This window comes from Aquila chrysaetos, chromosome 1 (genome assembly GCF_900496995.4).
Source record: "Aquila chrysaetos chrysaetos chromosome 1, bAquChr1.4, whole genome shotgun sequence".
NCBI classification, from domain to species: Eukaryota; Metazoa; Chordata; class Aves; order Accipitriformes; family Accipitridae; genus Aquila; species Aquila chrysaetos.
The window spans coordinates 24,870,793-24,894,170 of NC_044004.1; the positions used below are offsets into that span (position 1 = coordinate 24,870,793).

General features: G+C 35.7%; 1 protein-coding gene across 5 annotated transcripts in view; it reads right to left on the minus strand.

Moving 5' to 3' along the window:
- ARAP2 (ArfGAP with RhoGAP domain, ankyrin repeat and PH domain 2) overlaps positions 1 to 23,378 on the minus strand; it is a 136,651-nt gene that overhangs the window by 4,611 nt on the left and 108,662 nt on the right. For 3 of the 5 annotated variants that reach the window (XM_041125438.1, XM_030024793.2, XM_041125440.1), the window contains 6 exons: positions 22,376 to 22,504; positions 15,877 to 16,016; positions 10,940 to 11,022; positions 9,494 to 9,529; positions 8,947 to 9,010; positions 4,337 to 4,468 (listed from right to left, as the gene is read on the minus strand). In XM_041125438.1, the coding sequence (XP_040981372.1) occupies positions 4,337 to 4,468; positions 8,947 to 9,010; positions 9,494 to 9,529; positions 10,940 to 11,022; positions 15,877 to 16,016; positions 22,376 to 22,504 (584 nt within the window). The other 2 variants (XM_041125447.1, XM_041125443.1) reach the window with 2 other exon arrangements.

The following is a 23,378-nucleotide window of genomic DNA, read 5'->3' on the forward strand; positions in this document are numbered from 1 at the left end:
CTCATATGCTACGCATTAATAACTCCATAAAAATCCAGCCAAACTGAACAAGTGCCACACAGGAAAGACAAAAAGAATCAAAGTCTCCCTCAGCTTTGAGCATCTTCTAGTAGTCAACAAAGATATCATATATGAAAGAAGAATTCCAAGACCTCATTTTCTTTGGGAACTATAAGGCTTTTCCACAAAACGAATGATCTGCCTACTGCCACACCAACTGAGCAGACAGAATACAGCAAATTCCTCTACCATTCTTATTTGTTTTACAGTGACATTTCTTTCTTCATGAGGACAGCAAACGTAAGCCCATTACAAAAAATGAGTGTTGATGCAGCAAATTAGTTGCTGTGTAGGAAGAAAACCAGTAAATATTAAATGAGTCTACATTGAAGAGATCTAAGCTATAAAACAAAGTCTAAATTTGTGCAGTCTCTTGAAATTTCACCTGAGCTAGTACCTGTTCAATAATACAAGACATAAACATTTAGATGATATAAATCACAATTTTTAGAAGAGCAGACAAAGGAGTTATTTTATTGATATCACTTTTAGCATTAAGGAGGCTGGTATTTCTAGTTGCATTGAGAAACAATGAAAACTACCCATTAATAATGAAGTACCAGTGGCCATTATACGCAAAAAATAATCAGTCCCACAACAACAATGCACGCAAGAGTTCACACTGCTACATGGGTTACCACTGGTGCATGCTATGGAGCAGATTTTAGCTTCCCTGAAGATTCTTTTAATTCTACTGCCATCAGTAACAACTGCTACCAGTTTAGAATCTCCTGTTATCACCTAAGCTAGCAAGAAGCATCCTAATATTTAACATGTTCAGCTATATTCAGTGAAAAAAAGTTCAAGGTAACTGAGGAACTGTCCCAATGACTCATGAATGTGGGGAGTCCTGTTCTGCCAAATATTTGAAAAAGCTATAATTTTCCATTTAAAATAATTTCTTTCCATTTAAAATAATGCTCTTGCATGAACAAGAAAACAGTGAGATTATCACCAGTGATTCATGTTCAATTAATAAACTAATAATAAAAGGACTATCTGTGATAATATCCATGCAATATGTGAAATGTAAATTGTCATGCAGTACCTTTCAGAAAACACAGTAACATACTCCAAGCTATTCACTGTTACTCAGCAAACTAAGATATGAATTACTGGTGAAATTCAGTCAGGAGCAACAATTATCTATTTACAGAATTTTTTACATCATGTTTCAGTTTTGCATCTTTCAAGAAGAAAAATACCAACTACGCTTCTGAAATCAGTATAGTTCTCCTGCTAAACTGGGTATAGCAGGAGCCCTTTATATAATGAAAGTAGGAACAGATCAAATACAGCACTCAAACCTAAAGGTTGCCTACTTCTGTGAAACAGTCTTGTATATTGGCACGTAGCCCCTTAACACAGACTACTACTCAACATTTTCAACTTCTAAAGCAGATTCAGTATATAAAGAAATCCTAATTCCCAGACATTCGCATTGTAAGAATATTCAAGTGATGGAGCCAAATTCTGTTATTCAAATTAGAGCACTAACAGTTAAAGTTATAAACAGTTTCCCTTATAAATAACATACCAAAATGATGTGTGAACAAAACTGCCACATCAAATTTCTTAATAATATTATTTCATAGTATTTGATCCACTGCCCACTGTTAGTCACATGCTATAAATTACACTGCTCCATACTGTTCTCCCAATAACACCTAATGTAAAAAGCAACAATTTCATGTTAGAAGCAGCTGTTTGCCTCTCAATTTCAGCCCCTTAATCAAGTAATTGGTGAATAAATTAATAATAATATGTACATCTAACTACATTTTTTCTTTTTCTGCACACCAGCAAAAAAATATGGAGCAGCTCTATCTATTTGCATCCTCCATTATCCCTGTGACATACTGTTCCTTTCAAAACACTACACAGGTATAACCTATTATAAGTCAGTGTCGTATTTGACCATGGCTTGAAAGAAAGTTTTTCCTCATTCCTCAATCTTCCTGTATTTTGAAATAAAATTAGAGACTTAATGCAGATATATAGCAATGTATTTGTGTTTCAGTTAAATGATTTTATATGAGAACTATGCATAATTTAAATGTACTATCCATGTATGCAACAATTTGTGCAGAAATAATGGAAATCTTATGATTCTGTCTGTTATTAGAAGGATTCTTAGTTATACAGTGCTTTCAAACTTTCTGTATTATATATTTATCTTGTTAGTACACAGTAAAACTACTTCCAATAATGGGAAAAAAGAAGACATTCAGTAAAGACTCTTTAGCACAGAAATTAATATCAAACTTATTGGTTTCTGGGTATCTTTGAGTTGGTTTGGTTTTTTTCCCCCACTTATCTTCACATCACAAAGATGTTACTTTTTTCACTGTTTGGAAAACTTTCAGTCTCTTTTCCTGCCTGTATGAAGATAACTTTGATCAAATTTCTACTACAAGTATATGCATTGGTCTGTAAACAGAACTCCATTTTTCATAAACCAGCATCTTTCAGAAAATGCTTGCTCCTGTTATTACTCTCTAATGCTTTAAAATGGGAGATATTATTGCTTGTTGGAGAAGTACTACAAATCCATGGAAAGACTGAAGGTGTGGTCTCCAAATGGCTATCTATTGCTTTACTGACTACGCTGCTGTACAATATTTCTCCTTAATAAACAATATCATATACTTACTGTCCACCACTATTTTACTGTTCATTCCAGTTTTGGCTTTCCATGTAAAAAAAAGTGTTAGTTTTTATTTTCCGTTATATAATCTTGTGTTAACCTTCCTAAAGTATACAAATACCCTTTGCATAAAACTTCTCTAGATCTAGTTATGGCATAAATAATGAAGACTGTGATCTTCTACTTTTAAGTTTAAATGCAGACTTCCTCTAAGTTGCAGTACAAAACATTAGACTCCTTCCTAATGAGGCACATTATCATCAAAAATAATAAAACAAAATAATCCTAGTACGATAGGGTATTAAGGAATTTAAATAATGAAGTTCAAAATCCAATAAAACCTTTATCCTAGAATGTCTGAATTTGTAGCCATCTCAAAGAATGTATTAGAGATCTCTACTGTACCTGCACAAAGGACAGGTAAGAGACATATCTAAGGGTTATGAAGTTTTTTGAATGACAAGACCTATGATTTACTTTTATCAAAAAAGCTTAAAAGCAAACATTAGAAGGAACTTATCAAAGGATTGCAAAAACACTTTCTGAGAGAAGGTTAAAACGAAAGGACAAATTAAACAAAATAGGAAAACCGTAATTGCATTCATACTGTATTATACTCATTTAGTAAGGCAAAGCAGAAATGCCCGAAGAAAGTGAAACAAAAGAAAGGTGGAGTTGCCTTCTAGATAAAGCACTACTACCTTTGCTTTTAGTTTGCTATGGAACTGAGTCAGCTTCACCAATCTGTACCTGAACCACTGTCTCTGTAAGTACTGATAACACATACCATATTATCTGCCTTCCCTTCAAAATCTTCTGAAACATGTAAGAAATAATACTGCATACAGTCAAAGGACCAAGCTGTTTTGTTTCCACACTTATTCTCGGCTGCATTCAGATTAGTTACCACTATTATACCACTGCACTACCACTGCACTGCTTCTTCTCTGCTGCAAGTAAGGCAAGTAAGTCCTCCCCACAGGCATCAGTATCTCTATGTGGATCCCAGAAATTTATCTCAAGCTAATATGCTAAGGCTGAGACATATCACTAGTGCATGTAATGCAGTGACACAGCTCGGTCTCTGCAAAGAGTTGTAACTAAAGCCTCTTGTTCTTCTTTGAGACTAATAATATTACAACCTAAATGTATCACAGTTAGCTCCATCTCATCTTTTCCATTACATTCACAGAGCAGATAACTAAAACAGTGCAGTTATTTTAGACAGAAGAAAATATATGGTAAAATAGGCATGCAGGACAGTTTTCAAGGACCTTATTAAAATAAAACTGTAATAAAGTGCACTGTAATAATGTAATTATATTTCCAGGTAAAAGTCCTATTTACTTCTAATAAACAATCATTGCTGAAAAAAAACCCCAAACGCAAATAAAAATCCACTATTGATTTACTGAACAGCCAAAGAGGTGACACAAGTTTAGGTCACAATGGTTTTTTACATTAAATTGTCCTAACCGTTCCTTTAATGACAAAACAATGACAAGGATATTGATAACAAGAGCATCTACATTTCATATTTATCCAGCTCTGGGAGTTCATTATTACTGGACTATTTAACATTACAGCATTGTGGTTAGAAGTTCTACACCAAGTTTAAATCCCACTTACTTCTATACTCCCTCTGATTTTACAAGTGTTCTTCTCTTGATGAATAGGAATTAGTGGTAAGCCTCCGATCTTTGGACTTTTAGTTATAGACTGTTTTCTTGCTTTTCCAGCAGGTGGCCAGGTATCAGCATGCTGAAGAACAAAATGATTCCTTATTTTTGGTGTGGAATTTCATAAATACACAACATTCTTTTGTATGTAAAACTCCCTTGGAAAAAGCTATCTACTGTGCAAAACCATGCCCTCCTCCTGTAGGAGAAAGGGGAAAACACTACAATGCTTAAAATTATGTTAATATTTTGTAAGTGCTGCACAATATTGAGTGAACAGAACCAAAATGTCTCTATACAATTTTCATGTATCAAACATCTTCCCTCCATATTATTATTCCAATTACCTTCTAAAAATAGAAAATATCATCAAACAAGAAACACACATTGTCTTGATTCACAATTTCAAAATTCCACATAAAAATGCTTTCAGGAGTCCCAACAAAAGTTTCTGAAATAAAATAAAATTACCCCAATTTGCAAACAAGTGTTTCAAAATTTATATTAATAGTTTAGGAGAAAATAATTGTTTAACCTACAGTATCAACATGTGTTATGCAAAAGGAAATGGCTTTACATTCTGAATGCTGCAAAACCACAATCTACAAATGATCAGATCTGGCTTCAATGATAGTCTTTGCTTGAGCTCTACTGAAACAGGTCAGTTTTGGGGAGAACTCCAAAGTGTGAAGCTTCAGAATGAAAAACATGACTGGGAAGAGAGGGGAAGAAAAAAAATAATCATTAACTGAATATTTCAAATAAAATGTTAAAAACTCTTTCTGTAAGAGGTCTATAATGAACTTTCATTAGCAGATCATGTAGAATTTCACATGTAGAAATTTGAGCACATGTGCTTGAAGCTCACAGAGTCCTCTGGTGATGTTAATGGTAACCAGAAAGAGAGCTCTGAGAACAAGGTAGCGTAAGAGTATTTTCCTGAAAAAGCTTCAACATAAGATTCTGTGAATCAAAGAGGATGTAGGAGGCTTACAGAAGAATAGTTTCTAAAGCTTGGAGATGAGCACACAAAGCTAAATCAGCACAACTCCAAAGGAAATTGGCAACTGTAAAGGAACCCTAATGAAAGCCATGAATGCTTTGTGTAAATATTGGCAAAATACCAATCCAAAGCATCAGTTATAATAAATAGGAAACAAGAAATTCTGTCTGAACATAAGAACAACCCTTTTTTACTGTGGGAGTGGTTAAACACTGGAACAAATTGCCCAGAGAGGTTGTGGAGTCTCCAGTTTTTCAAACCTGACTAGACACAGCCCTGAGCAACCTGCTCTAGCTGACCCTGCTTTGAACAGAGGGATTTGACTAGATGATCCCCAGAGGTCCCTTCCAAGTTAAACAATTCTGTGACACTGTCCAAATCTGTAATAGATTTCTTTTCACAGGTGTCAGGATCTTCAGTGTCCTTTATTTTTTTTAGTGGTATTCAATCTTCCAAATCCATGAAGTAAGAAGTCTCTTCAAGACTGTATACAAAAATCCAGTTGTGGAGCTGTGATCATACTTGCAGATGGTCTGCAAGTAAAAACAACATTACTACGAAAAAGCCATCAGAATCAGTGATTATTGACTTAGAATAGCAGTCTAGAAATCAGAAGCCCTAATTCCAAATTTAGAAAAAACATTTTATAGATTCACATCTTCATGGAGTAAAAAATTCTCATACGTGGTGCTCACCAGGGTGATGTAAAAGTCTTGTGAGAGTTCTCCCCAGTGAACATTAAGAATATTTTCTTCCAATGAAACATTGAGAAGGTATTATCTGAAAGGGCAGGTCTTGCCAACCAAAATCATTTTATTGTGGACCAAGATACAAGACACAGACGCAATTCAGAAAGTGACTGAGAAACTTTAAGTCAGCTTCCGAAGGAAACTGCCTCCCTTAATTCTCAGCAAGCTTAAGGAAACTATCCCTGTCAGTTAAGCAGCCTGATTTCTCTTCTGTGTCTATAACATTTCTTAAAATAGAAGTCTGTGAAAGTACATCAGAAATACCAGCAACGTATTAGGCCACATAACAAATGTATTTATTCATAGTTTTGACCTATCTGCTCAACTGCACCTCATGGTAATATAATGTGCCTCTCTCTAGTTGATCAAAGGCAATGGAACTGGAAGAATATTATTGTATCCATCTTCATATCAATTAATTACTTCCAACTGTACACTATATATGCTATTAAGTGATTTTGTACAAAACTATTATAGAATTCAAGAATCAAGTTTTAGCCATACTTTTCAGGATGATTTTGCATAGAACTGAAAGAAACAATCATCCTCCTTCAAACCCTCTTAGTATTTACCAGCTTGAAGTACAAGATTAATAACCTCCAGGCTAACTTGATTTTCTGTATCAAAAGTACTTTTGTTACTAGATTACAGTGGTACCTGCACTTTGCTATTTATATTCTCCGCACTATTTATACTACAGGAATAAATATTATCAGAACACAGGGGGAAAAAAGGGTAACAATAGTACTACTATCTTACCGATATTAATTACCAATAAAATCTCATTCTGCTCAAGCACTAAGAAGCACAGTAACATAGATTTATCTTCCTCCTAATTGCACTGGATCATTAAATGTCAATGTCTTAACACTTCAAAACCTACTTTACAATACTTTTCAATTTGTAATCTAAGCTATTCCACTGACAAATAAAATGTGCTCCCTTGCAGTCTCTCCAACATAAAGGTGTTCAAATACTGTGATAACAGATAAGGTAAAAGACAAGCTATCTTCCCTAAAGATGGCCTCAATTTGAAAATTTTAACTAGAAATAACCTCAGCTGACATTTACAGTTTTCTGGTTTAGAAATGGGATGATGTCTGCTGCTGCATGATACAAAACATTTGCAGATCTTGTAGTATGCTTTAGCAACATAAGCCATTGCGTTCTCAAGGAGATTTTCGTTGTAAACTATATTTAAAGCACTAAATTGTAATAAGAACAATACAGCAAATCTGTATTGTCAGGACTTAATTTCTCATGTAATTCAAAGTCTGAAAACATTTCTGCTTTTCAGAATGCTGATTAAAAAAACCAAAAAACAAACACCACAGAAAAAAAAACCCACTAAGAAAAACCCAAACCCCTCCCAATGTAGCTCATTAGTACTGCTAATTCATTGTACTGTTCCTTCATTACAAAGAAGTTTAAAAAAAAAATAGTATTAATTCACAGCAGGGTTTTTTTTAAATGCACATGAAATGATTTAATTGTTTTTGTTAGAAAAAATATCCTGAACATTGAGCGGTGTCTCTCAGTTTTTTATCTACATTGTCAGAGGAACGTTCGACATCCCACTACCTGATCAGAATCCTAACAGATTGCCCTTCTTGTGATTTTACATCAAAAGGACTTCAACAGTTACCAAGCTTCTATGAGTTATTTCTAAGTAGCCTATATCAATAACCTCTGAGCCTATTTGTTGTGACACCGCTCATGTTATGCCCATGAGATGTATGGTAGGACCGGTGTCTGTTTCCATAGAAACTACAATAGTTACTTCAGTTAAGGGAGCTGAATAAGGCAAAAATTTGGAAGTCTTACTTATAAGGCATGCATTATACTTCTAGCACTACTATCTATGAAGGTCAGATTGTGTTTTAGAAAGCCTCTAAGAAGTATGTATTGCAACAGTCTTGTGCCTACTCCACTTCATGTAATACGTAAAGCTCACAGGTAATCATAAATCTAGTGATGTTTATTCACAGTGATATTCCCCAAAGTTCCTTGAACATCACAGGAAAGACAAGAAAAAAAATCTGACACAAATACAAAATTCTTTTAAAACCTTAAACTACGTTCCAGTCTCCTGTCAGGTTGAATTCTTCCCATCTCTCTTACTCCCACTTCCTCCTCTGTAAATATTAAACTCCATTTGCAAGGATGCATTATATGGCACCCAAACGTATACACTCCTTACTCACAATCTAGTAACAAGCAGATTACTTAATTTAGGATAATGCCTATACAACAAAATTAATTATCAGTGTTAACTAAGTTAACATGGATACCAGAGAAATACAGCTGTATTGGCACAGCTCTTCAACAGGGCTAGTTCACACCAATGTTTTTAAACAAGACACGCTTCTTTCATGACTACTTTGCATGCAGCATCCAAACTAGCGAGCAGAGAAATAGCACTGAGGCATTGTGGCACACAGACATAACCTTTAGGTCAATGGCCAGAATTTCACCCAGAAGAGGTTTATTACTGCAAAGGAAAGGAGTTGTCTTTCTTTAACCAGCTTCTTGACAACAGAGCAGGGAAAAAAAAAAAAAAGATGCCAGAATGTAATATTCTTCTCCCTTGCTCTCAAAGCACTCAGCTTTCATACGAAAATGACATTATAAATAATAGTCTTCATAGACTAAGACCCATCTTTTTGCAGTTTTATTATACTGAGTATTACAGAAACTTTAATAGCATTGCAACTTTATCTATAACATATCCATAACACATACATATCATTGTTTAATGGGATTTTCATCACAGCAGTAAAAGTTACATTTCTTTGATCAGATTAGTACCTGTGCAGTAAAAATGCTGATCATCCACTCCATCTGTGCATCTTGTCCATCACAACATATATACCTAGAACGCAATATATAATTAACAACAAAACCAACAAAAACTCCTGTTGCAGTTAAACATACTAAAGAACAGGCTTCTAAACAACTTCAAACCGTGCTCACATTCATTTATGAATGCTGTCTATAGTTATTAACACTCCCATAGGAAGATAGGGAAATACAAATACTTCAAATTATCACTTTAGTCTGAAGACAAGGCATGTGCCTCATTTAAAGCATGTGCATAGGTTTAAAATCTATCATTCTAAATTTATGAAAATTGTTTGCTTTATGGCCACAGAAGGGAGACAGACACCTAATCCCAAAAGACTACCAAAACATATGAATTAAGACTGTTTAGTTAATTAAGAAAAACATAGCAAAAAGTCAGCATGCAAGCAAAATAATGACTCTTCGTTTTCAAACGTGTTTCTTTTGAAATTGAACATTTCAACAAATGTTAAGCACTGAAGTTAAACCAATCACATGTTTCACGTTTACCTACCACTGGTGCTTTTCAGAAAATACTGCAAGTCCCCAGCTGAAACAAATAAAATTTTCAAAAATTAGTTCCAGAAACTCAAGGCAGGGACATATTGCTCAAACTGCAGAGATTCATTACCTTGACATAGTGCTTTTAAGTGCAAGTGTGTGTGTGTGGGGGGGGGGGCGGGGGGGCGGTAATTTACAAAGTTTAAGTGTGCACTGCAAATCTAGAATGAAATTGTGGGTTTGATGATGAATTTTACTCATTTTCTCACAGCTGATTTGCAGGTAATGAACATTCTGTTCTGGACAAAGGGTATAGCCAAACCCTGCAGATGACAGCTAACTACTTGCCTCATTTTGGCTGTGGCTGTACTTTTCTGAAAGCTGGTGGAAGTAGAACTGCTAATATGGTGCCCAGCAAAGAGTCCACTACAGTATGGAAGTCACAGAGGGAAGAGAGGTATACTTGCACTATAAACAGAAGGAATCACATGAGTTTACAGAGATTTTAAAATTGCTGAAGAAAAAAAAAAAGGAGTAGATGCACAATGAAGCCTCCAAGGTGAAAGAAACACAGGCACTCCTGGAGATCCAGAAGAGACTTTGCAAAGTCTACTTTTGAAAGTAGACTGAAAATAAACCTCAAGCAAAGAACCCACCTGCAAAGACTCATTTACATAATCTTTGTATTCCTATTTTGTACTGATCTCCTACTCATTCTGCACTTAGCTCAAAAAAAAAAAAAAACCCACCAACTTTTTCTCTAACACAACTAAGCTTTGAAATTTACAGACCTTTTGGGGGAGTTTTGATGTGCCAACTATAAAAGAAAAGTTCAAGCAGATCTGTTTAAAGGCTACAGCCAACTTAGAATCCCCTTGGTATAGGATCCTATGTACATTGTCTCAGTGTCTCAAAGCTTTGACTGAAGAAGTACTGGAAACATCTGAGAAAAACAGGTGTCATTTTTCACTGCTCTTTTCCAGAGACATAGGTACTGATGTTTGTAAAGGGCACTGTAGTCTTCAGCTAGGAAAAACATCAAAATAATAAGGATCCTGAAAAAGGAAAATCCTCTACTGAACAACAAGAACTGCCACTAAAGGCCATGACTGGTTTACTCTTCTCTCTTTTTTTCTTGTTGCGAAGAAGGCGTGTCCACCAATGACATGCAGGACACATACTACAAAACTAAGCGAGCTAGCAGCAGACATATTCACAAGAGATAATACACTTAAGATTAAGCCAATCAATAATTTCCTAGCACAGAAGAGTTAACATGGAACACAGAAACAGAGATAGAAACAGAACAAATAATATTATAGAGGGTAATTTAATTCAGGATACTTCAGTTGGCTTCTTGACTTTTCCTTGTTCCACAATGTTTTATGTTCTCCTTTTTTGATGATGCTACAAGTACCTTGCTACACAGTGTTTAACTTATTTTCTTTTCTATTCTTACTTTGTTGGTGGCTTCATTTTCTTTTTCACGCCAAGATAAAGCTTCAGGGAATTGACAGGCAACACTTTTTCAGGTTTGCTAGCCTGCAAATAAAATAAGATTCTAATTATTGTATCAGGAATGTGCAAAAGAGAAAATGCCACATGACTGTTATCACAGTTAAGCTTCTTTCATGGGCTGCACCCCTCTTTTCTAACAGATCATTATGGTTTTTCTCTCTTTCTTTCCCATTAACAAGGTGTGCCAATCACTATTGCTGGAAGCAGACTAATTAAGAACTTGAGGTCCACGTGAAGTCACAAAACTGTAACACAACTGGAATAATGAAGATGCGGTGGTACAATTCACAAAAGTGGAGTGCTGCAACTTATGGACACAAGCTCTTTGAGAGACACAGGGAAGATAAGGAGTGGGGCTGCCCTCTGTTAAAGGAGCTCTTCTATGGGATGGACAGTATCACGGTGAGTATTTGCTTCAGATTACCCAATCAGGATAAAAAAAAGCAGATGAGGTCTTTAAACAAACCAAGGAAGCCTCTGGGTAACAGATCCTGACTCTGATGGGGAAGGCAGGGCTTTTCTCTCCCTGGTATCTTCTGGAAGGGCAACACAGCAATCCAGCTGATTTCTGGCAGGTGTCAGGGATAACTTCTTGACACCAGTACTGGATGGGCCAACAAGGGGTGATGCACAGCTGGATCTGCTATTCACAGACCAGGAAGAACTGGTCAGGAAGATGATAATCAATGGTAGTATTGGCCATAGTTACATGGAACAGTAGAGCTCAAGACCCTGAGGATAAAAAAGATGACAAGTTAGCAGAGGACAGATCATGGAGATTAGAAGAGCAATATTTGGCTTATTCAAGGAATTGATAGGTGGGTGTGCACAGGAGGAGGCAACTCTGATGGGTAAAGGAGCTCAGGAAAGCTGTCAGGTCTTTAAGGACAGCATCCTCCAAGAGCAAGAATAGTTCATCCCAATACTCAGGAAAACAAGTAGATTTATCAGGAGACAAGCCCAGGCAAATAGGTAGCTCATGGTGGAGCTCCAATGCAGACAAAGGCAGTATACAGGAGGTGGAAGCAGGGAGAGACTGTGAAGACAGAAATTTAGAAACACTGCCCAGGACATGTAGATATGGTGTTAGGAAAGTCAAAACTCATTTGGAATTGAGACCTGCTATGGACATTAAGGGCAACATGTAGAGCTTCTACACCGGTACCTTAGTAGTAAAAGGCTTAACAAGGAAAATGTAGAACCAATCCTGAACAGAGAGGGTGAGTTAGCAACAGCAGACACAGGTAAGGCTAAGGTAACTCAGTATCTTCTTTGCATCGGTCTTCAGATCAGCCAGGTCTCCTAGGCCTCTATGCCTACGGACAGCATTCAAGAATGAGAATTACAACTGCACCAGAGGAGCACTGGACCGAGTCAGGAAAGGCTTGAGAGAATTTAAGTCATGCAAGTCCATTGGATCAGATAGACTGCATCCAAGGGTTCTGAGTGTGCTGGCTGACATCCTTGAAAGGCTGCTCTGTGTCATCTTGGAAGTGTCAGAGATCAGGGGCAATGACTGGTAACTGAAAAAAAGGAAAACATTGCATCCATCCTCAATAAAGGCTGAAAAGAGAACTTGAAGAACTAGTTGTCTGCCAGCCTCATTTCAGTCGCTGGGGAAGTCCTGGAGTGAGTTTTCTTGGAGCATGTTTCTGAGCATGTGGAAGAGAAGGTGCTACTGGGAGCACGGAGCATGACCAATGTGATTAATTTCTACAATAACATGACTAGATTTGTGGATGAGGGGGGAATAATGGATGTCATTTACCTCAAGACTTCTCACACTGTCTCCCACAATATTCTTCTACCCAAGTTGGGATGTTACAGCCTGGATGGGTGGACATCTGTATCAATAAAAAGCTAGTTGCACAATCAGACTCAGAGGGTGACGGTTAATCAGACATACTCTAAATTGCTGACCTATGACAAGGGAAGTACTGCAGGGGTCTATCCTGGGACCTGTCCTTTTTAACATCTTCATCAATGGCCTGGAGGAGTCAACCATCCAGTTTGCACAACGACCCAGAGGATCAGCCAATATGCTTTGGGGCAGGGCTGACTGCCAGAGGGACCTATAGAGGACAAAGAAACGGGCCAACAGGAATCTTATGAAACTCAACAATGATAAATACCAAGTCCTGCACCGGGAAGGAAAAAAAAACCCTGCAATGACACAGATGGGGAAGGAGCTCTGCTGAGAAGGGCCTGAGGATGCTGGCAGATGGCAAGCTGGGCACAAGCCAGCGGTGTGTCCTGGCAGCAAAGAAGGTCTCCCGGGCTGTGTTAGAAGAAGCACAGCTGATAGGTTTCCCCCTCTCCTCAGCACTTCTGAGACTGCATCTGCAGACCTGCATCCAGTTTTGGGCCCCCCAATAGAAAAAAAGAGAATCAATATTCTGGACTGAGTTCAGCAGAGGCCCACTGGACTGGCTGGGGGCTGGAGCACTTGCCCTGTGAGAAGAGGCTGACCTAACAGCAGCCCCCTCAGCATCTACAGGGAAGTTATCAGAAAGACCGAGTGAGGCTCTTCACATTTAAGAAGACAACTAGATATAAGGACAAACTTTTTCCCATGAGGACAGTCAGGTACTGCAACAGGCTGCCCAGAGAGCAGTCTCCATCCTCTGGAGTTTTCAAGACTTAACTGCATCAAGCCCTGAGCAACCTGTTAGCCTTGCTGGGAAGAGGAAGTTGGACTAGAGATCTCCTGAGGTTCCTTCCTTCCTTGCTCCTTCTTGAACAAACTACCTTTAGCCAACCTACAACAGACATATACTCACACTAGGTATGAGAACTGAATGTGCCTGGAGGATGAAATGCTGAAAGGAAACAAATTCTCATGTACACTATTCTACTACAGAACACAACTAACATCTAACACAACACACTAACATCCCTTTAGTACTTTTAGGTCAAGGGGTTTAGCTTTCTATTTAGAAAAAAAACCCCTTAATAGATCTTATAATCCCAGTACATAAAGCTACTCCATAGTGTTTACTGTCTTGGACTCTCAATTTCTCCTTCTACAGCCTTCAATCTCTAACACTCCAGTGTGGGGAAAAAGAGACAGAATCTGAGATGGCATAAACATTTAAGAAAACAAAAAACCACACAACAGTTTTATTGTTGGTGTTCTTGTGTAACTTCCTGCTCAAAGCAACAGTACTGTGAGTATGAAAAAGCACTCCTACAAAACATGCTATTTAGTTAAACAGTATACTTTTCACAAAAATGTACCTTAAGGTAGCCATTTGTCTGTGTGTGAGCCTATCTCTTAAAAACAGTACATTAAAGTGGTATGTTATTTCAGTCAATTAGCACAACATTGTAATTTAACATACAGTATCATGGAAACTTTTCACTTTTCGATAATTGCTCTTGAACAAGAGAAACACTTAACTGAATGTATCTCCACGTGCATATACAAACTTAATTTGCTGTAAATAAGATTTTGTAAATTAATTAGTACATGCAGTCTTATTAAATACAATTTTCCATATGCAATGTCAAGTTTTCCTATGATTCATTTCTAAATATGACTAAAATTAAACCAAGAGTAGTAGATGAACATCTCTCACAAAAAAAAAAAAATAAAACAAACTAACTGATATACACTATTTTGTCAGAATGGTATTTCCATTTGCTTTTTTAAAAAACAAATGTAAAGCCATTTAAAAGTAACACTGTTCAAAACTCCACTGGAGGTGGGGAATTTAATGTTTTATAAATCAGAATGGCTTAAAAAAGCAGATTATAAAGTAGTACAACAATCCTATCATAAACTCTTTCCAAGACACTAATTAAGGTTTTATGGGCATATTAATTTATTCTCACATATGTGCCAATTTGAGCTTTAGCACTAAATTATGAGACACTATTTTTGACATTCTGGGGTCATTCTAATTAAGATTATATCCACAGTACCACAAGACGACACAATATTTCTTTTGCATTAGCTTACTTGAGCAATGGATCTGTCTTCAAAAAAAAGTATTTTATGAAGGTCAGCAAGTATACATCTATATTTGCTGCATAGGCAAAACCAGCAGTCAGCAAAAATAAAAGCACTTCAAACTTTAAGAGTTTTTTTTCTTTTTTAAACCAGAAATTACCAAAACTAAAATGAAAACATAGTTCACAATGCATATTTAGTTTTATACTTTAATACAAGCTGTGTACACCCAAAAACACTCTTTAAAGAGAACTCCCATGAAATATTTAAAACTGAACCCACCATGCTATTAAGTATGCCTAAATTTGCTTCTGTGAATTCTGAGGTATATCTAATTATCAATACTAGGTTTTGGAGGACTGAGAATACATCCGAAAACTGTTGTTAGGAAGCAGGGGAACATTTTGCTAGTGTATTGAGAGTTATTGTTTCCTATAATCTCTTTTATCATGACACTGGAAGGTATAAGAACCCTGTTGCTTGTACTTTCTAAAGGCTTTGTGTTACGTACCAAGAATAAACAGCATGCAGCTCACTTAAGTTCCATATTACTTCTACTACTGCTCTCTACAGTAGGTTTTCAAAAAACTTAAGTCACAGCACAGGCATTCCTAAACATTGTTTGGTTTTTTGTTTTTTTGTTTGTTTGTTTGTTTTGGGGTTTTTTTTGTTTTTTGTTTTGTTTTGGTTTTTTTTTAAAGCTTTTAGTAATGCATAATTACAGCAGCTAAATAAGCAACTGACACAAACTCCTTTTACTAAAGCATTTGTGAAATAGTAAGATAAAAATCTTGTACTTCAACCCCAGACTCTAGAAGTTGCCATTTAATATCAGAAATGTTGATCTGTTCGCCTTCTCTTTTTTGTATGAAAAAGAAAGCTTACGCGAGTGCTTAGGAGTTTGGTGCAGAATTTGTCTGTTGTACCTTCATATCCTTATAAAGAAGCAAGTTTCCTTCCCGTAACACAAAATAACGCTCTTGAAATTTGTTTCCGGACAGTAGTTTTGATGGTTCTTCTTTGTACTTCAGATTGCCTGCTTTCATGCTACCTTTCTCACTTTTCTCTATCAAGAAAATAAAAAAGCATTTTGTTAGAAGACTTTACAACACTGGAAGCTGCTAGTTTTTAAGTACCCTTAGTATTACTGTTTATCAAAAGACTAAAATTACAATTCCACTGATTTGTTATTATGTTATATATATATATAAAATAAAACTAATTACATATAACATATAAATATATAATTATGTATTACATTTAAACGGATATTATATATTAATCTATATTATCTATTAATAAGAAAGGTATTCTTAAATATTGATGCCATTATGATTTTAATTACTGGGGGAAAAAAAGTCTCCTCTGTTTCACTTTTAGGATAACATGGAAAGAATCCACCAACACACTTTAATTAAAAGAATCTTTTCAGACTAGAATGTGCAGTTAAGTCCAAAAGTATGACATGAATACTTTCAATCTCTGTGCTTCAGAGATACAAAAATTTTCCATAAAGATCTGCTTTTGTCATGAGTCTGTCTACATTTTTCTGAGTCAAAATACAAACACATATATTTCGTAAACTTAATAAAAAACCCCAAACAATCCTTGCACAAAAACCCCCAAACCAAACCCAAACCACAACTTTGCAGTCAGCTTCATAAAGCATTTACATTAGTACTGAAAAAGCTTTTTTTTAAAAAAAAATACCAGAACCATTGAAGATTTTCAATGGTAGAGACCTGATTTTTCAGTACGTTCCCAGCAATTTAAAATTATAAATAAAATAATATAAAAAAGTATTACTAGTACATGTAAACTACTGTACCACCACTTCTAGATGTTTTTGGTTTTCCTATTCTGCCCAATATATTTGGGGGGGGGGGGGGGGGTGTTAACTAGTTTATCAGCTTCTCCCAGCAACGCTACTTTCAAATAGCAAAAACTTCTGACCACTAATTACAGTAATTACCATGCTGATATGACTCATGCATGTAAACTCAAACCAAAACAGCACTTGAACAAAGTAAGCAACAACAGAAGAAAAAAAAAAAAATTCCTACTTGCATCTTATCAAGACTTTATGAAAGAGCACAGACTTCAGCAGAATTCTGAAATATTCATTTCTCCTTGAGGTAACTAGTGCTGGAAGCAGACTGCCAGAGTGAAGAGAGAGCAGCTAGGCAGCAGATGAACTCTTCTCCATTCCAGTCAACTCCATTTCACCTTGAAAAGGGAGCCATACTAACAGGGCTAATAATTCCTTTAACTGAAAACACTACAAGCCTACTACTTATGCCATATTTTGGCTTTCACCACCTATTTTCTTTTGCTAAATGTAGGTATTTCCCTTAAGTCACTCACTCACTTAGGAAACACTGAATAAACTTGTTTAGGAGTCCCAGAATAATATCACTGGTTTTATAATATACTAATTTCAAGATAGTTAATAAAACTGTGGTGTAAAAGGAGTACGTGGTGTATGGAGAATAGCACCCTTTCCCAACTACTCAACTGGCTTTTTCCATAAAAATTCCACTTAGGATTTGAGCATCTGATATCAGAACTCATTATTAAGAAGCAGCACATAATATAATCTCAAAAATAAGAATAAAATGTTTTAAATAAATCAACAATAAAAAGTAACAAAATAAATTTTCATTTGGTCAGGAAGGACAGGAATACACAAAAGACCAACTTTCATTGTTTGCATAATTTTTTCTATTTGTGAAGAGCAGTATTACACAGCCACAGCTAACTACACAAATAGTCGTGCTTTGGAAGCGACACTTGCTGTAATATGTATTAATCAAAATTACGTATTTCTTCGATCTTCATACATTCTGTTAAAAGAGCAGTCAATATCTTGAAGTACTGCATCACATGCACAAAGCAAGTATGAGAGGTGACGAGGGAGAATTAAGAATTTTCATGAAATGTCACTACTGACGATAAAATGCAGGGTCTAACAGAAATATATTGCATGGTAGTTTCCAACTACCTGTATTTCAGTATTATGTTTTTTGCTCTTCTTTTAAAGAACCTGTAGACAGTTATTCCATGCGTGACTATTTAGGAAGATCCCCAACATTTTAATAGTGAAAAATGTATTAATGCATTGGATGCACGGTTGTGCATGCACAAAAAGTACGGGAGTGATATCCAGTCTCAAACACCCAATTATGCAAATAGACTTTAAAGTGCATACAAAAAAACCAGTTAGGTTGTATTTCAAAACTCAGAATCAGATTCTACCATCATTTGTAAGGTGTAGAGAGACTTTGGGACTAACTTGAAAAGTTGTATCTCAATCCCATCTTTCATACTGGCTCAAAAACAGCTGTTTAAAGAGTCAGAATTAAATTATTCCTCCTACTAACCCTAATTATTTGCAAAAAGAAGATAATTAACAATTGTGAATCTAATTCCCTCTTACTTTATATCTTAGTACAAGCTGAAGTTATGAAACACATTTAAAATATAATGGAAATTAAAAAGATAATAAAATTCTTTGATTTCATTGAATAAAACCAACAACATTCTAATCAGCATGCTTGCCATGAAAGGAAAATTTCAAAAGAAAATTTCCCAGTATTTTCATTAGAGTTTAAGATGGAATCTAAAGCCAGAATCAATACATTTCAACAATTAAAATCAGAATTTACTTGGATTGACTCAATTATAAGTGCAAATATACACACACAGTTAAAAAAGGCACTAAAATATTCCCTCTTTGCCAATAAGAATATTTATTTCATGTTCAGAATAGAATATCAATCTTTATTTACGCAATCATAGGCTTTTTTTTTTTTTTAAACCATGCCAAATGAGAGTAGCAGGATACTTCCACTTCGGTACCAAATTGGAAGAGTTTTAATTTCTGCACACACCTCTTGACATGAGAAAAACTCATTCTAAACTTCACAGCATTCCCACCACAGCAAATCTATCAAACACTTGATACTTACAAGGATCTTAGAAAAGCCTGAAGGAGAAAGAATAATAATCCTCTAAATTGATGATATCAATATTCTTTAGAATCCAGTGTTTCATAAAGTAAACCTAAAATGATCAGGATGTGTCCTAATCTGAATGATTTTTCGGATATGAACTTTACAAAATACGCAAAACTTTCTAGAGCTTTGCAAGTACTAGGAACTAGATGCACGCAAGCCATTCAGGATTGATCCACCTATGGTTTAGAAGTTTGCGTTTCAAAGAATATCTCTGAATAATAAGCCCTGTTCTCAGAAATCAATACTTCCCACTCAAATTATACAACGCTTACTGGTAAAATATCAAGGACCTATATACACACACTTTATAGTGAATCTATTCCCCCATATTTTTCTAATAAATAAAACTTTAATGTGGGAAATTTTCAGGTAAGGAGAAGAAAAAGGGTCTTGAAATAGCTGTACTGAGTATCTCTTGAATAGCTGTACTGAGTATCTCTTATACCAAAATATAATGCACACCTTGCCCTTCTGAACAGCACTTGAAAGAGTGCTCCTGCAACAAGCATGAAAAGCTATAGAATAAATTGTCAAGAGAGAGTAACTAAAGATCTGGAGGAAAGTTGAAAACTCACCATGAATTTACTGAAACATATCAATACAAACAAACTAACACTTTTTTCTCCTTGAAAAGGAAAGTTGATTTCTAGACAAGAGAAAATACACATCTAGACCTCAACACAATGTTTGATATTGCACAACATGAGAAAGTAGTTTAGAATGGACAAAATGAGTATAATAATTATGAAAAAGGAGATTGTACTATGTATAAGGAACATGGGAAAAGTTGCACTGACAGGGAAGACAATGGTAGGTTGCGAAGATGAAATGAGGCTAATAGAGTTGTTCCTTTAGGCTCACTATTGAACCAACATTATTTCAAACGTCATTAAAGTCTCTGGAAGAAAAAGGAGAAAAGTGCTGATGACACAAAGCTCTGAGGTAACATTAATAGAAAAAAGGTAAGGAATATCATAATTTAGTCTGTAAGATTCTAACATAAATCAGAGAAACACGGAAAATTCATGGAATTCAATTATAATACGATCACTGCCCTATTAATTTTACTGCGAAGGAGAAGGCCATCCATCCACCCAGTTGTCCATTTGTATGGGCTGAATCCACTGTTAAAAAACATACTTCAAATAGTAATGGTTGGACATCTGGCCTCGGCTCTACTACTCAGTGAGGAGGAATTATCCACATAAAGAGCGTAAAAGACTGAAAAGATTAAGGTCTCCCCTTTTTCCTTCAAGCCAGCAGTTTTTTCTTGTGTACTTTTAGATGGAGAGCCCCAGCATAACCAGAACTGTCTCCTCCTCTAGACACTGGGAGCATCCCTTCCCGAATGACCTCATCCTACATCTTTTCTCACTCTGACACTACCTAGTGATGCAAGTACAACGTTTATCTAAAAGAAAAAAAAAAAAGGTATCTTTTTGTCCTGAAATAGCTGTTTACTTGTTTTAACAGTGCGTACAGATGCAAGATTAGAAATACAAACATAAACACATAGATTCCTGCAACTACAAGATGTGGATGAATGGTGCAGACTTTCTGTGCATCTTTGCCTACACTTAATATATACGTTGTTTTGCTGAAGCTAATGAACTTGGTCCTCAGTATTGCTAATGTTTCAGAGTAAATTTATAAGCTGAAAGTGGACTCAAAAATTCTAATACTATGTTTATTTTAAACATTATTTTATTATAACAAGATCCAGTTAGGAAAAGTAACGTTTTAGAAATTAAAGTATGTTCACCATGTAAAAGTTCCTTAAAATGGCAATTCCACTCTCAAGAAAAGATTTTGTAATACATGAGATTACTCTGCCATGTAGAACTTGCAGAGGTCAACACTATAAGTCTGCAATGTGGCAGAGATTTTTCCCCTCAAACCACTAAGAAAATTAATATAATTTATTGAATAAAGTTTTAATTATTTTAATACACACACACACACAAAAGCCAGGAAATGTAAACATTCAATCAAAAGCCAGTGTGTCTACACTAAGGTCAAACTGAATAGACTTGATGCAAACAATTATTGTGGTGGGTTGGGAGAACAAATAGATGTAGAAATTAGGAGAGAAGGAAGGCAGGCAAATGGCAGTTCTCCCCTTTAAATAGTACTACATTTTGTAAATTGACACTAGCCTAATCCTTATGTGTTCTCAGAGCAGTGGTTCACACAGTCCTTATGACCTATTCCCTTTTCTGATTATACCTCAACACACACCACGTGAGGTGATGGGAGTTCATATATCAAGCTTTTAATGAAGTAGGCCATTTCTCTATTCACTCTCTGCTATGACACATTTAGAGATAGTGAAACTCAAACATAAAAGTCATGAACAGCACACTTGTTAAGGTTGGTTTATATTTGTGTCGTATGCTTTTACAGGTATAAAAGATGATGAGAGAAGGCTATTACTTTCAGAAGAATAAGCATAATAGCATAACTTCTTGAAATCAAGACAGAAGAGATATATAGATGGAGAGATCAATACCTCTGTGTATGGGGAAGAGGAAAAGATAAGATTACTTATTTGAGTAGGTCATTAGATAACATCATATGGGCATTAAACCAGGCATCATGTGTCACCATCACATGTTTTACAGTGACAGCATACAGGATTTCAACTGCTTGAAAACAGGATAGTAATTTTTGGACATGCTTAACTTCTAAACTCCTGCTTCCCTCAAAGCAAATACTACATATTATTATACAGGAGACTGAAACCCAGGTATTATGTTAAAAAAAAAAAAAAAAAAAAAAAAAAGACTGGATCAGCTTGTAAATCATATTTTTCCACCAAGTATTTGAGCTATATTTCCTTTCAAGGGTCAGATCTAAATTCCTCATCCTTTTTAAAGGCCACATACTCTAAGTGTTTCAGCTGCTTGAGTATGTCATTCAAATTAGCTTTGTAGTTTGGAGGCATTAGATTGTATAACAGAAATAATTAGTGTATAACATACTTATATAATTATATGTAAACTACATGTTTTATATATAATGTAAACATTATATATACAAGATATATATATACAGTCCACAGAGAGAGAGTATAGTGTAGTATGTATGTGGATGGACTATGCAGCACTGTACTATGGATAAAAGAGCAGTCTCAAGCTTCACAGCAGAAGTTCACAGACTGTGAAGTGAATGCGGAGTTTCTATATACTTTATTTTCAAATGGGAGAACTTACATTTTATAGAAACAAGAACATCCATAATTTTTATGTTTTAAAAGGAAGTCAGGACAACTCTCAGTAAATCAGTAATTTTTATAAAGTAGTAGTAATTCAGATGTTCTGGGACACTTTGCCCCAGTGAAATAGCTATAAAGGAATCACCATCCTCATGTCCCCACACGAAGTATCTAAGGTCTAAAAAAGATACGTACCACTGTAGAGTTTTATCATGTCTACTGTTAGAAATCTCTTTATTATCAGATATGCAGTGCCAGGCTCTGGTAGTGAACTCCAGTGAAGAACTTGTTCTAGTACATTCTCTGTATAATGCAGAGGACGTTCTGAAAAATGCCGGAGAAAAACACAAAACAAAACAAAACAAACAACATTGAAATTAAAAAAACAAAACCAAAAAAACCCAAAGCAAAAAACCTCAAAAAAACCCAAAAAACAAGTTTGGAGGCCCTTAGAAGTTACACATGCTTATACACAAACCTGTCTCACTTGCAGGTATAGAAGAAAAACACTACTTTCAAAATAAGACAATTAGGCACTTCATTGACTTTCTGCAGCAACACCTTTGCTGGCAGGGTTTGCATATGTAATGAATATCAAGTTAAACAAGCAGTAGTCAAATGTTCAGTGACTCTTTTGTATTTAGTTATGAATATTTGCTTATGTAAAGACACTAAAACACTGCTTTCACATTAAATACAAAAGTTAGGAACTATCACAGGGCATACCTAAATATGATCAAACAGAATTGAGACCTACAGCTAGACTGGGCCTCATTGGTCTAGGCTCAATACAAAAACGAATCATCACAGTTATCAAGTCTCTGCTATCAAAACCCAAAGGCTTTGGGGCAGTTACAGTGAAAAAAAACAAAACCAAACCTGGTATAGATTATATTGCCGTTAATGATCAAAACAGACTGAGACAGACTCTTGGTTTCATTACATTCCTTTTACTAGAAGAAAAAGTATGTGGTCTTACTAGGTCTTCTCCCTGTTGCTGTGGTCAGGGAATTTCCAGACTTGCAGTTTTATATACCACGCTCATACGATGAGAACAGCAACATTAAAATACCAACAGATGAAGGTGTGACTAGGCTGTATGTGTGCAACACCAGTTGCTCAAACATACATTTGTTGATAGGTATCATCCACCCTAAAAGAGAAACTCTGAGACCCTTTCACAGGATTGAAAAACTGC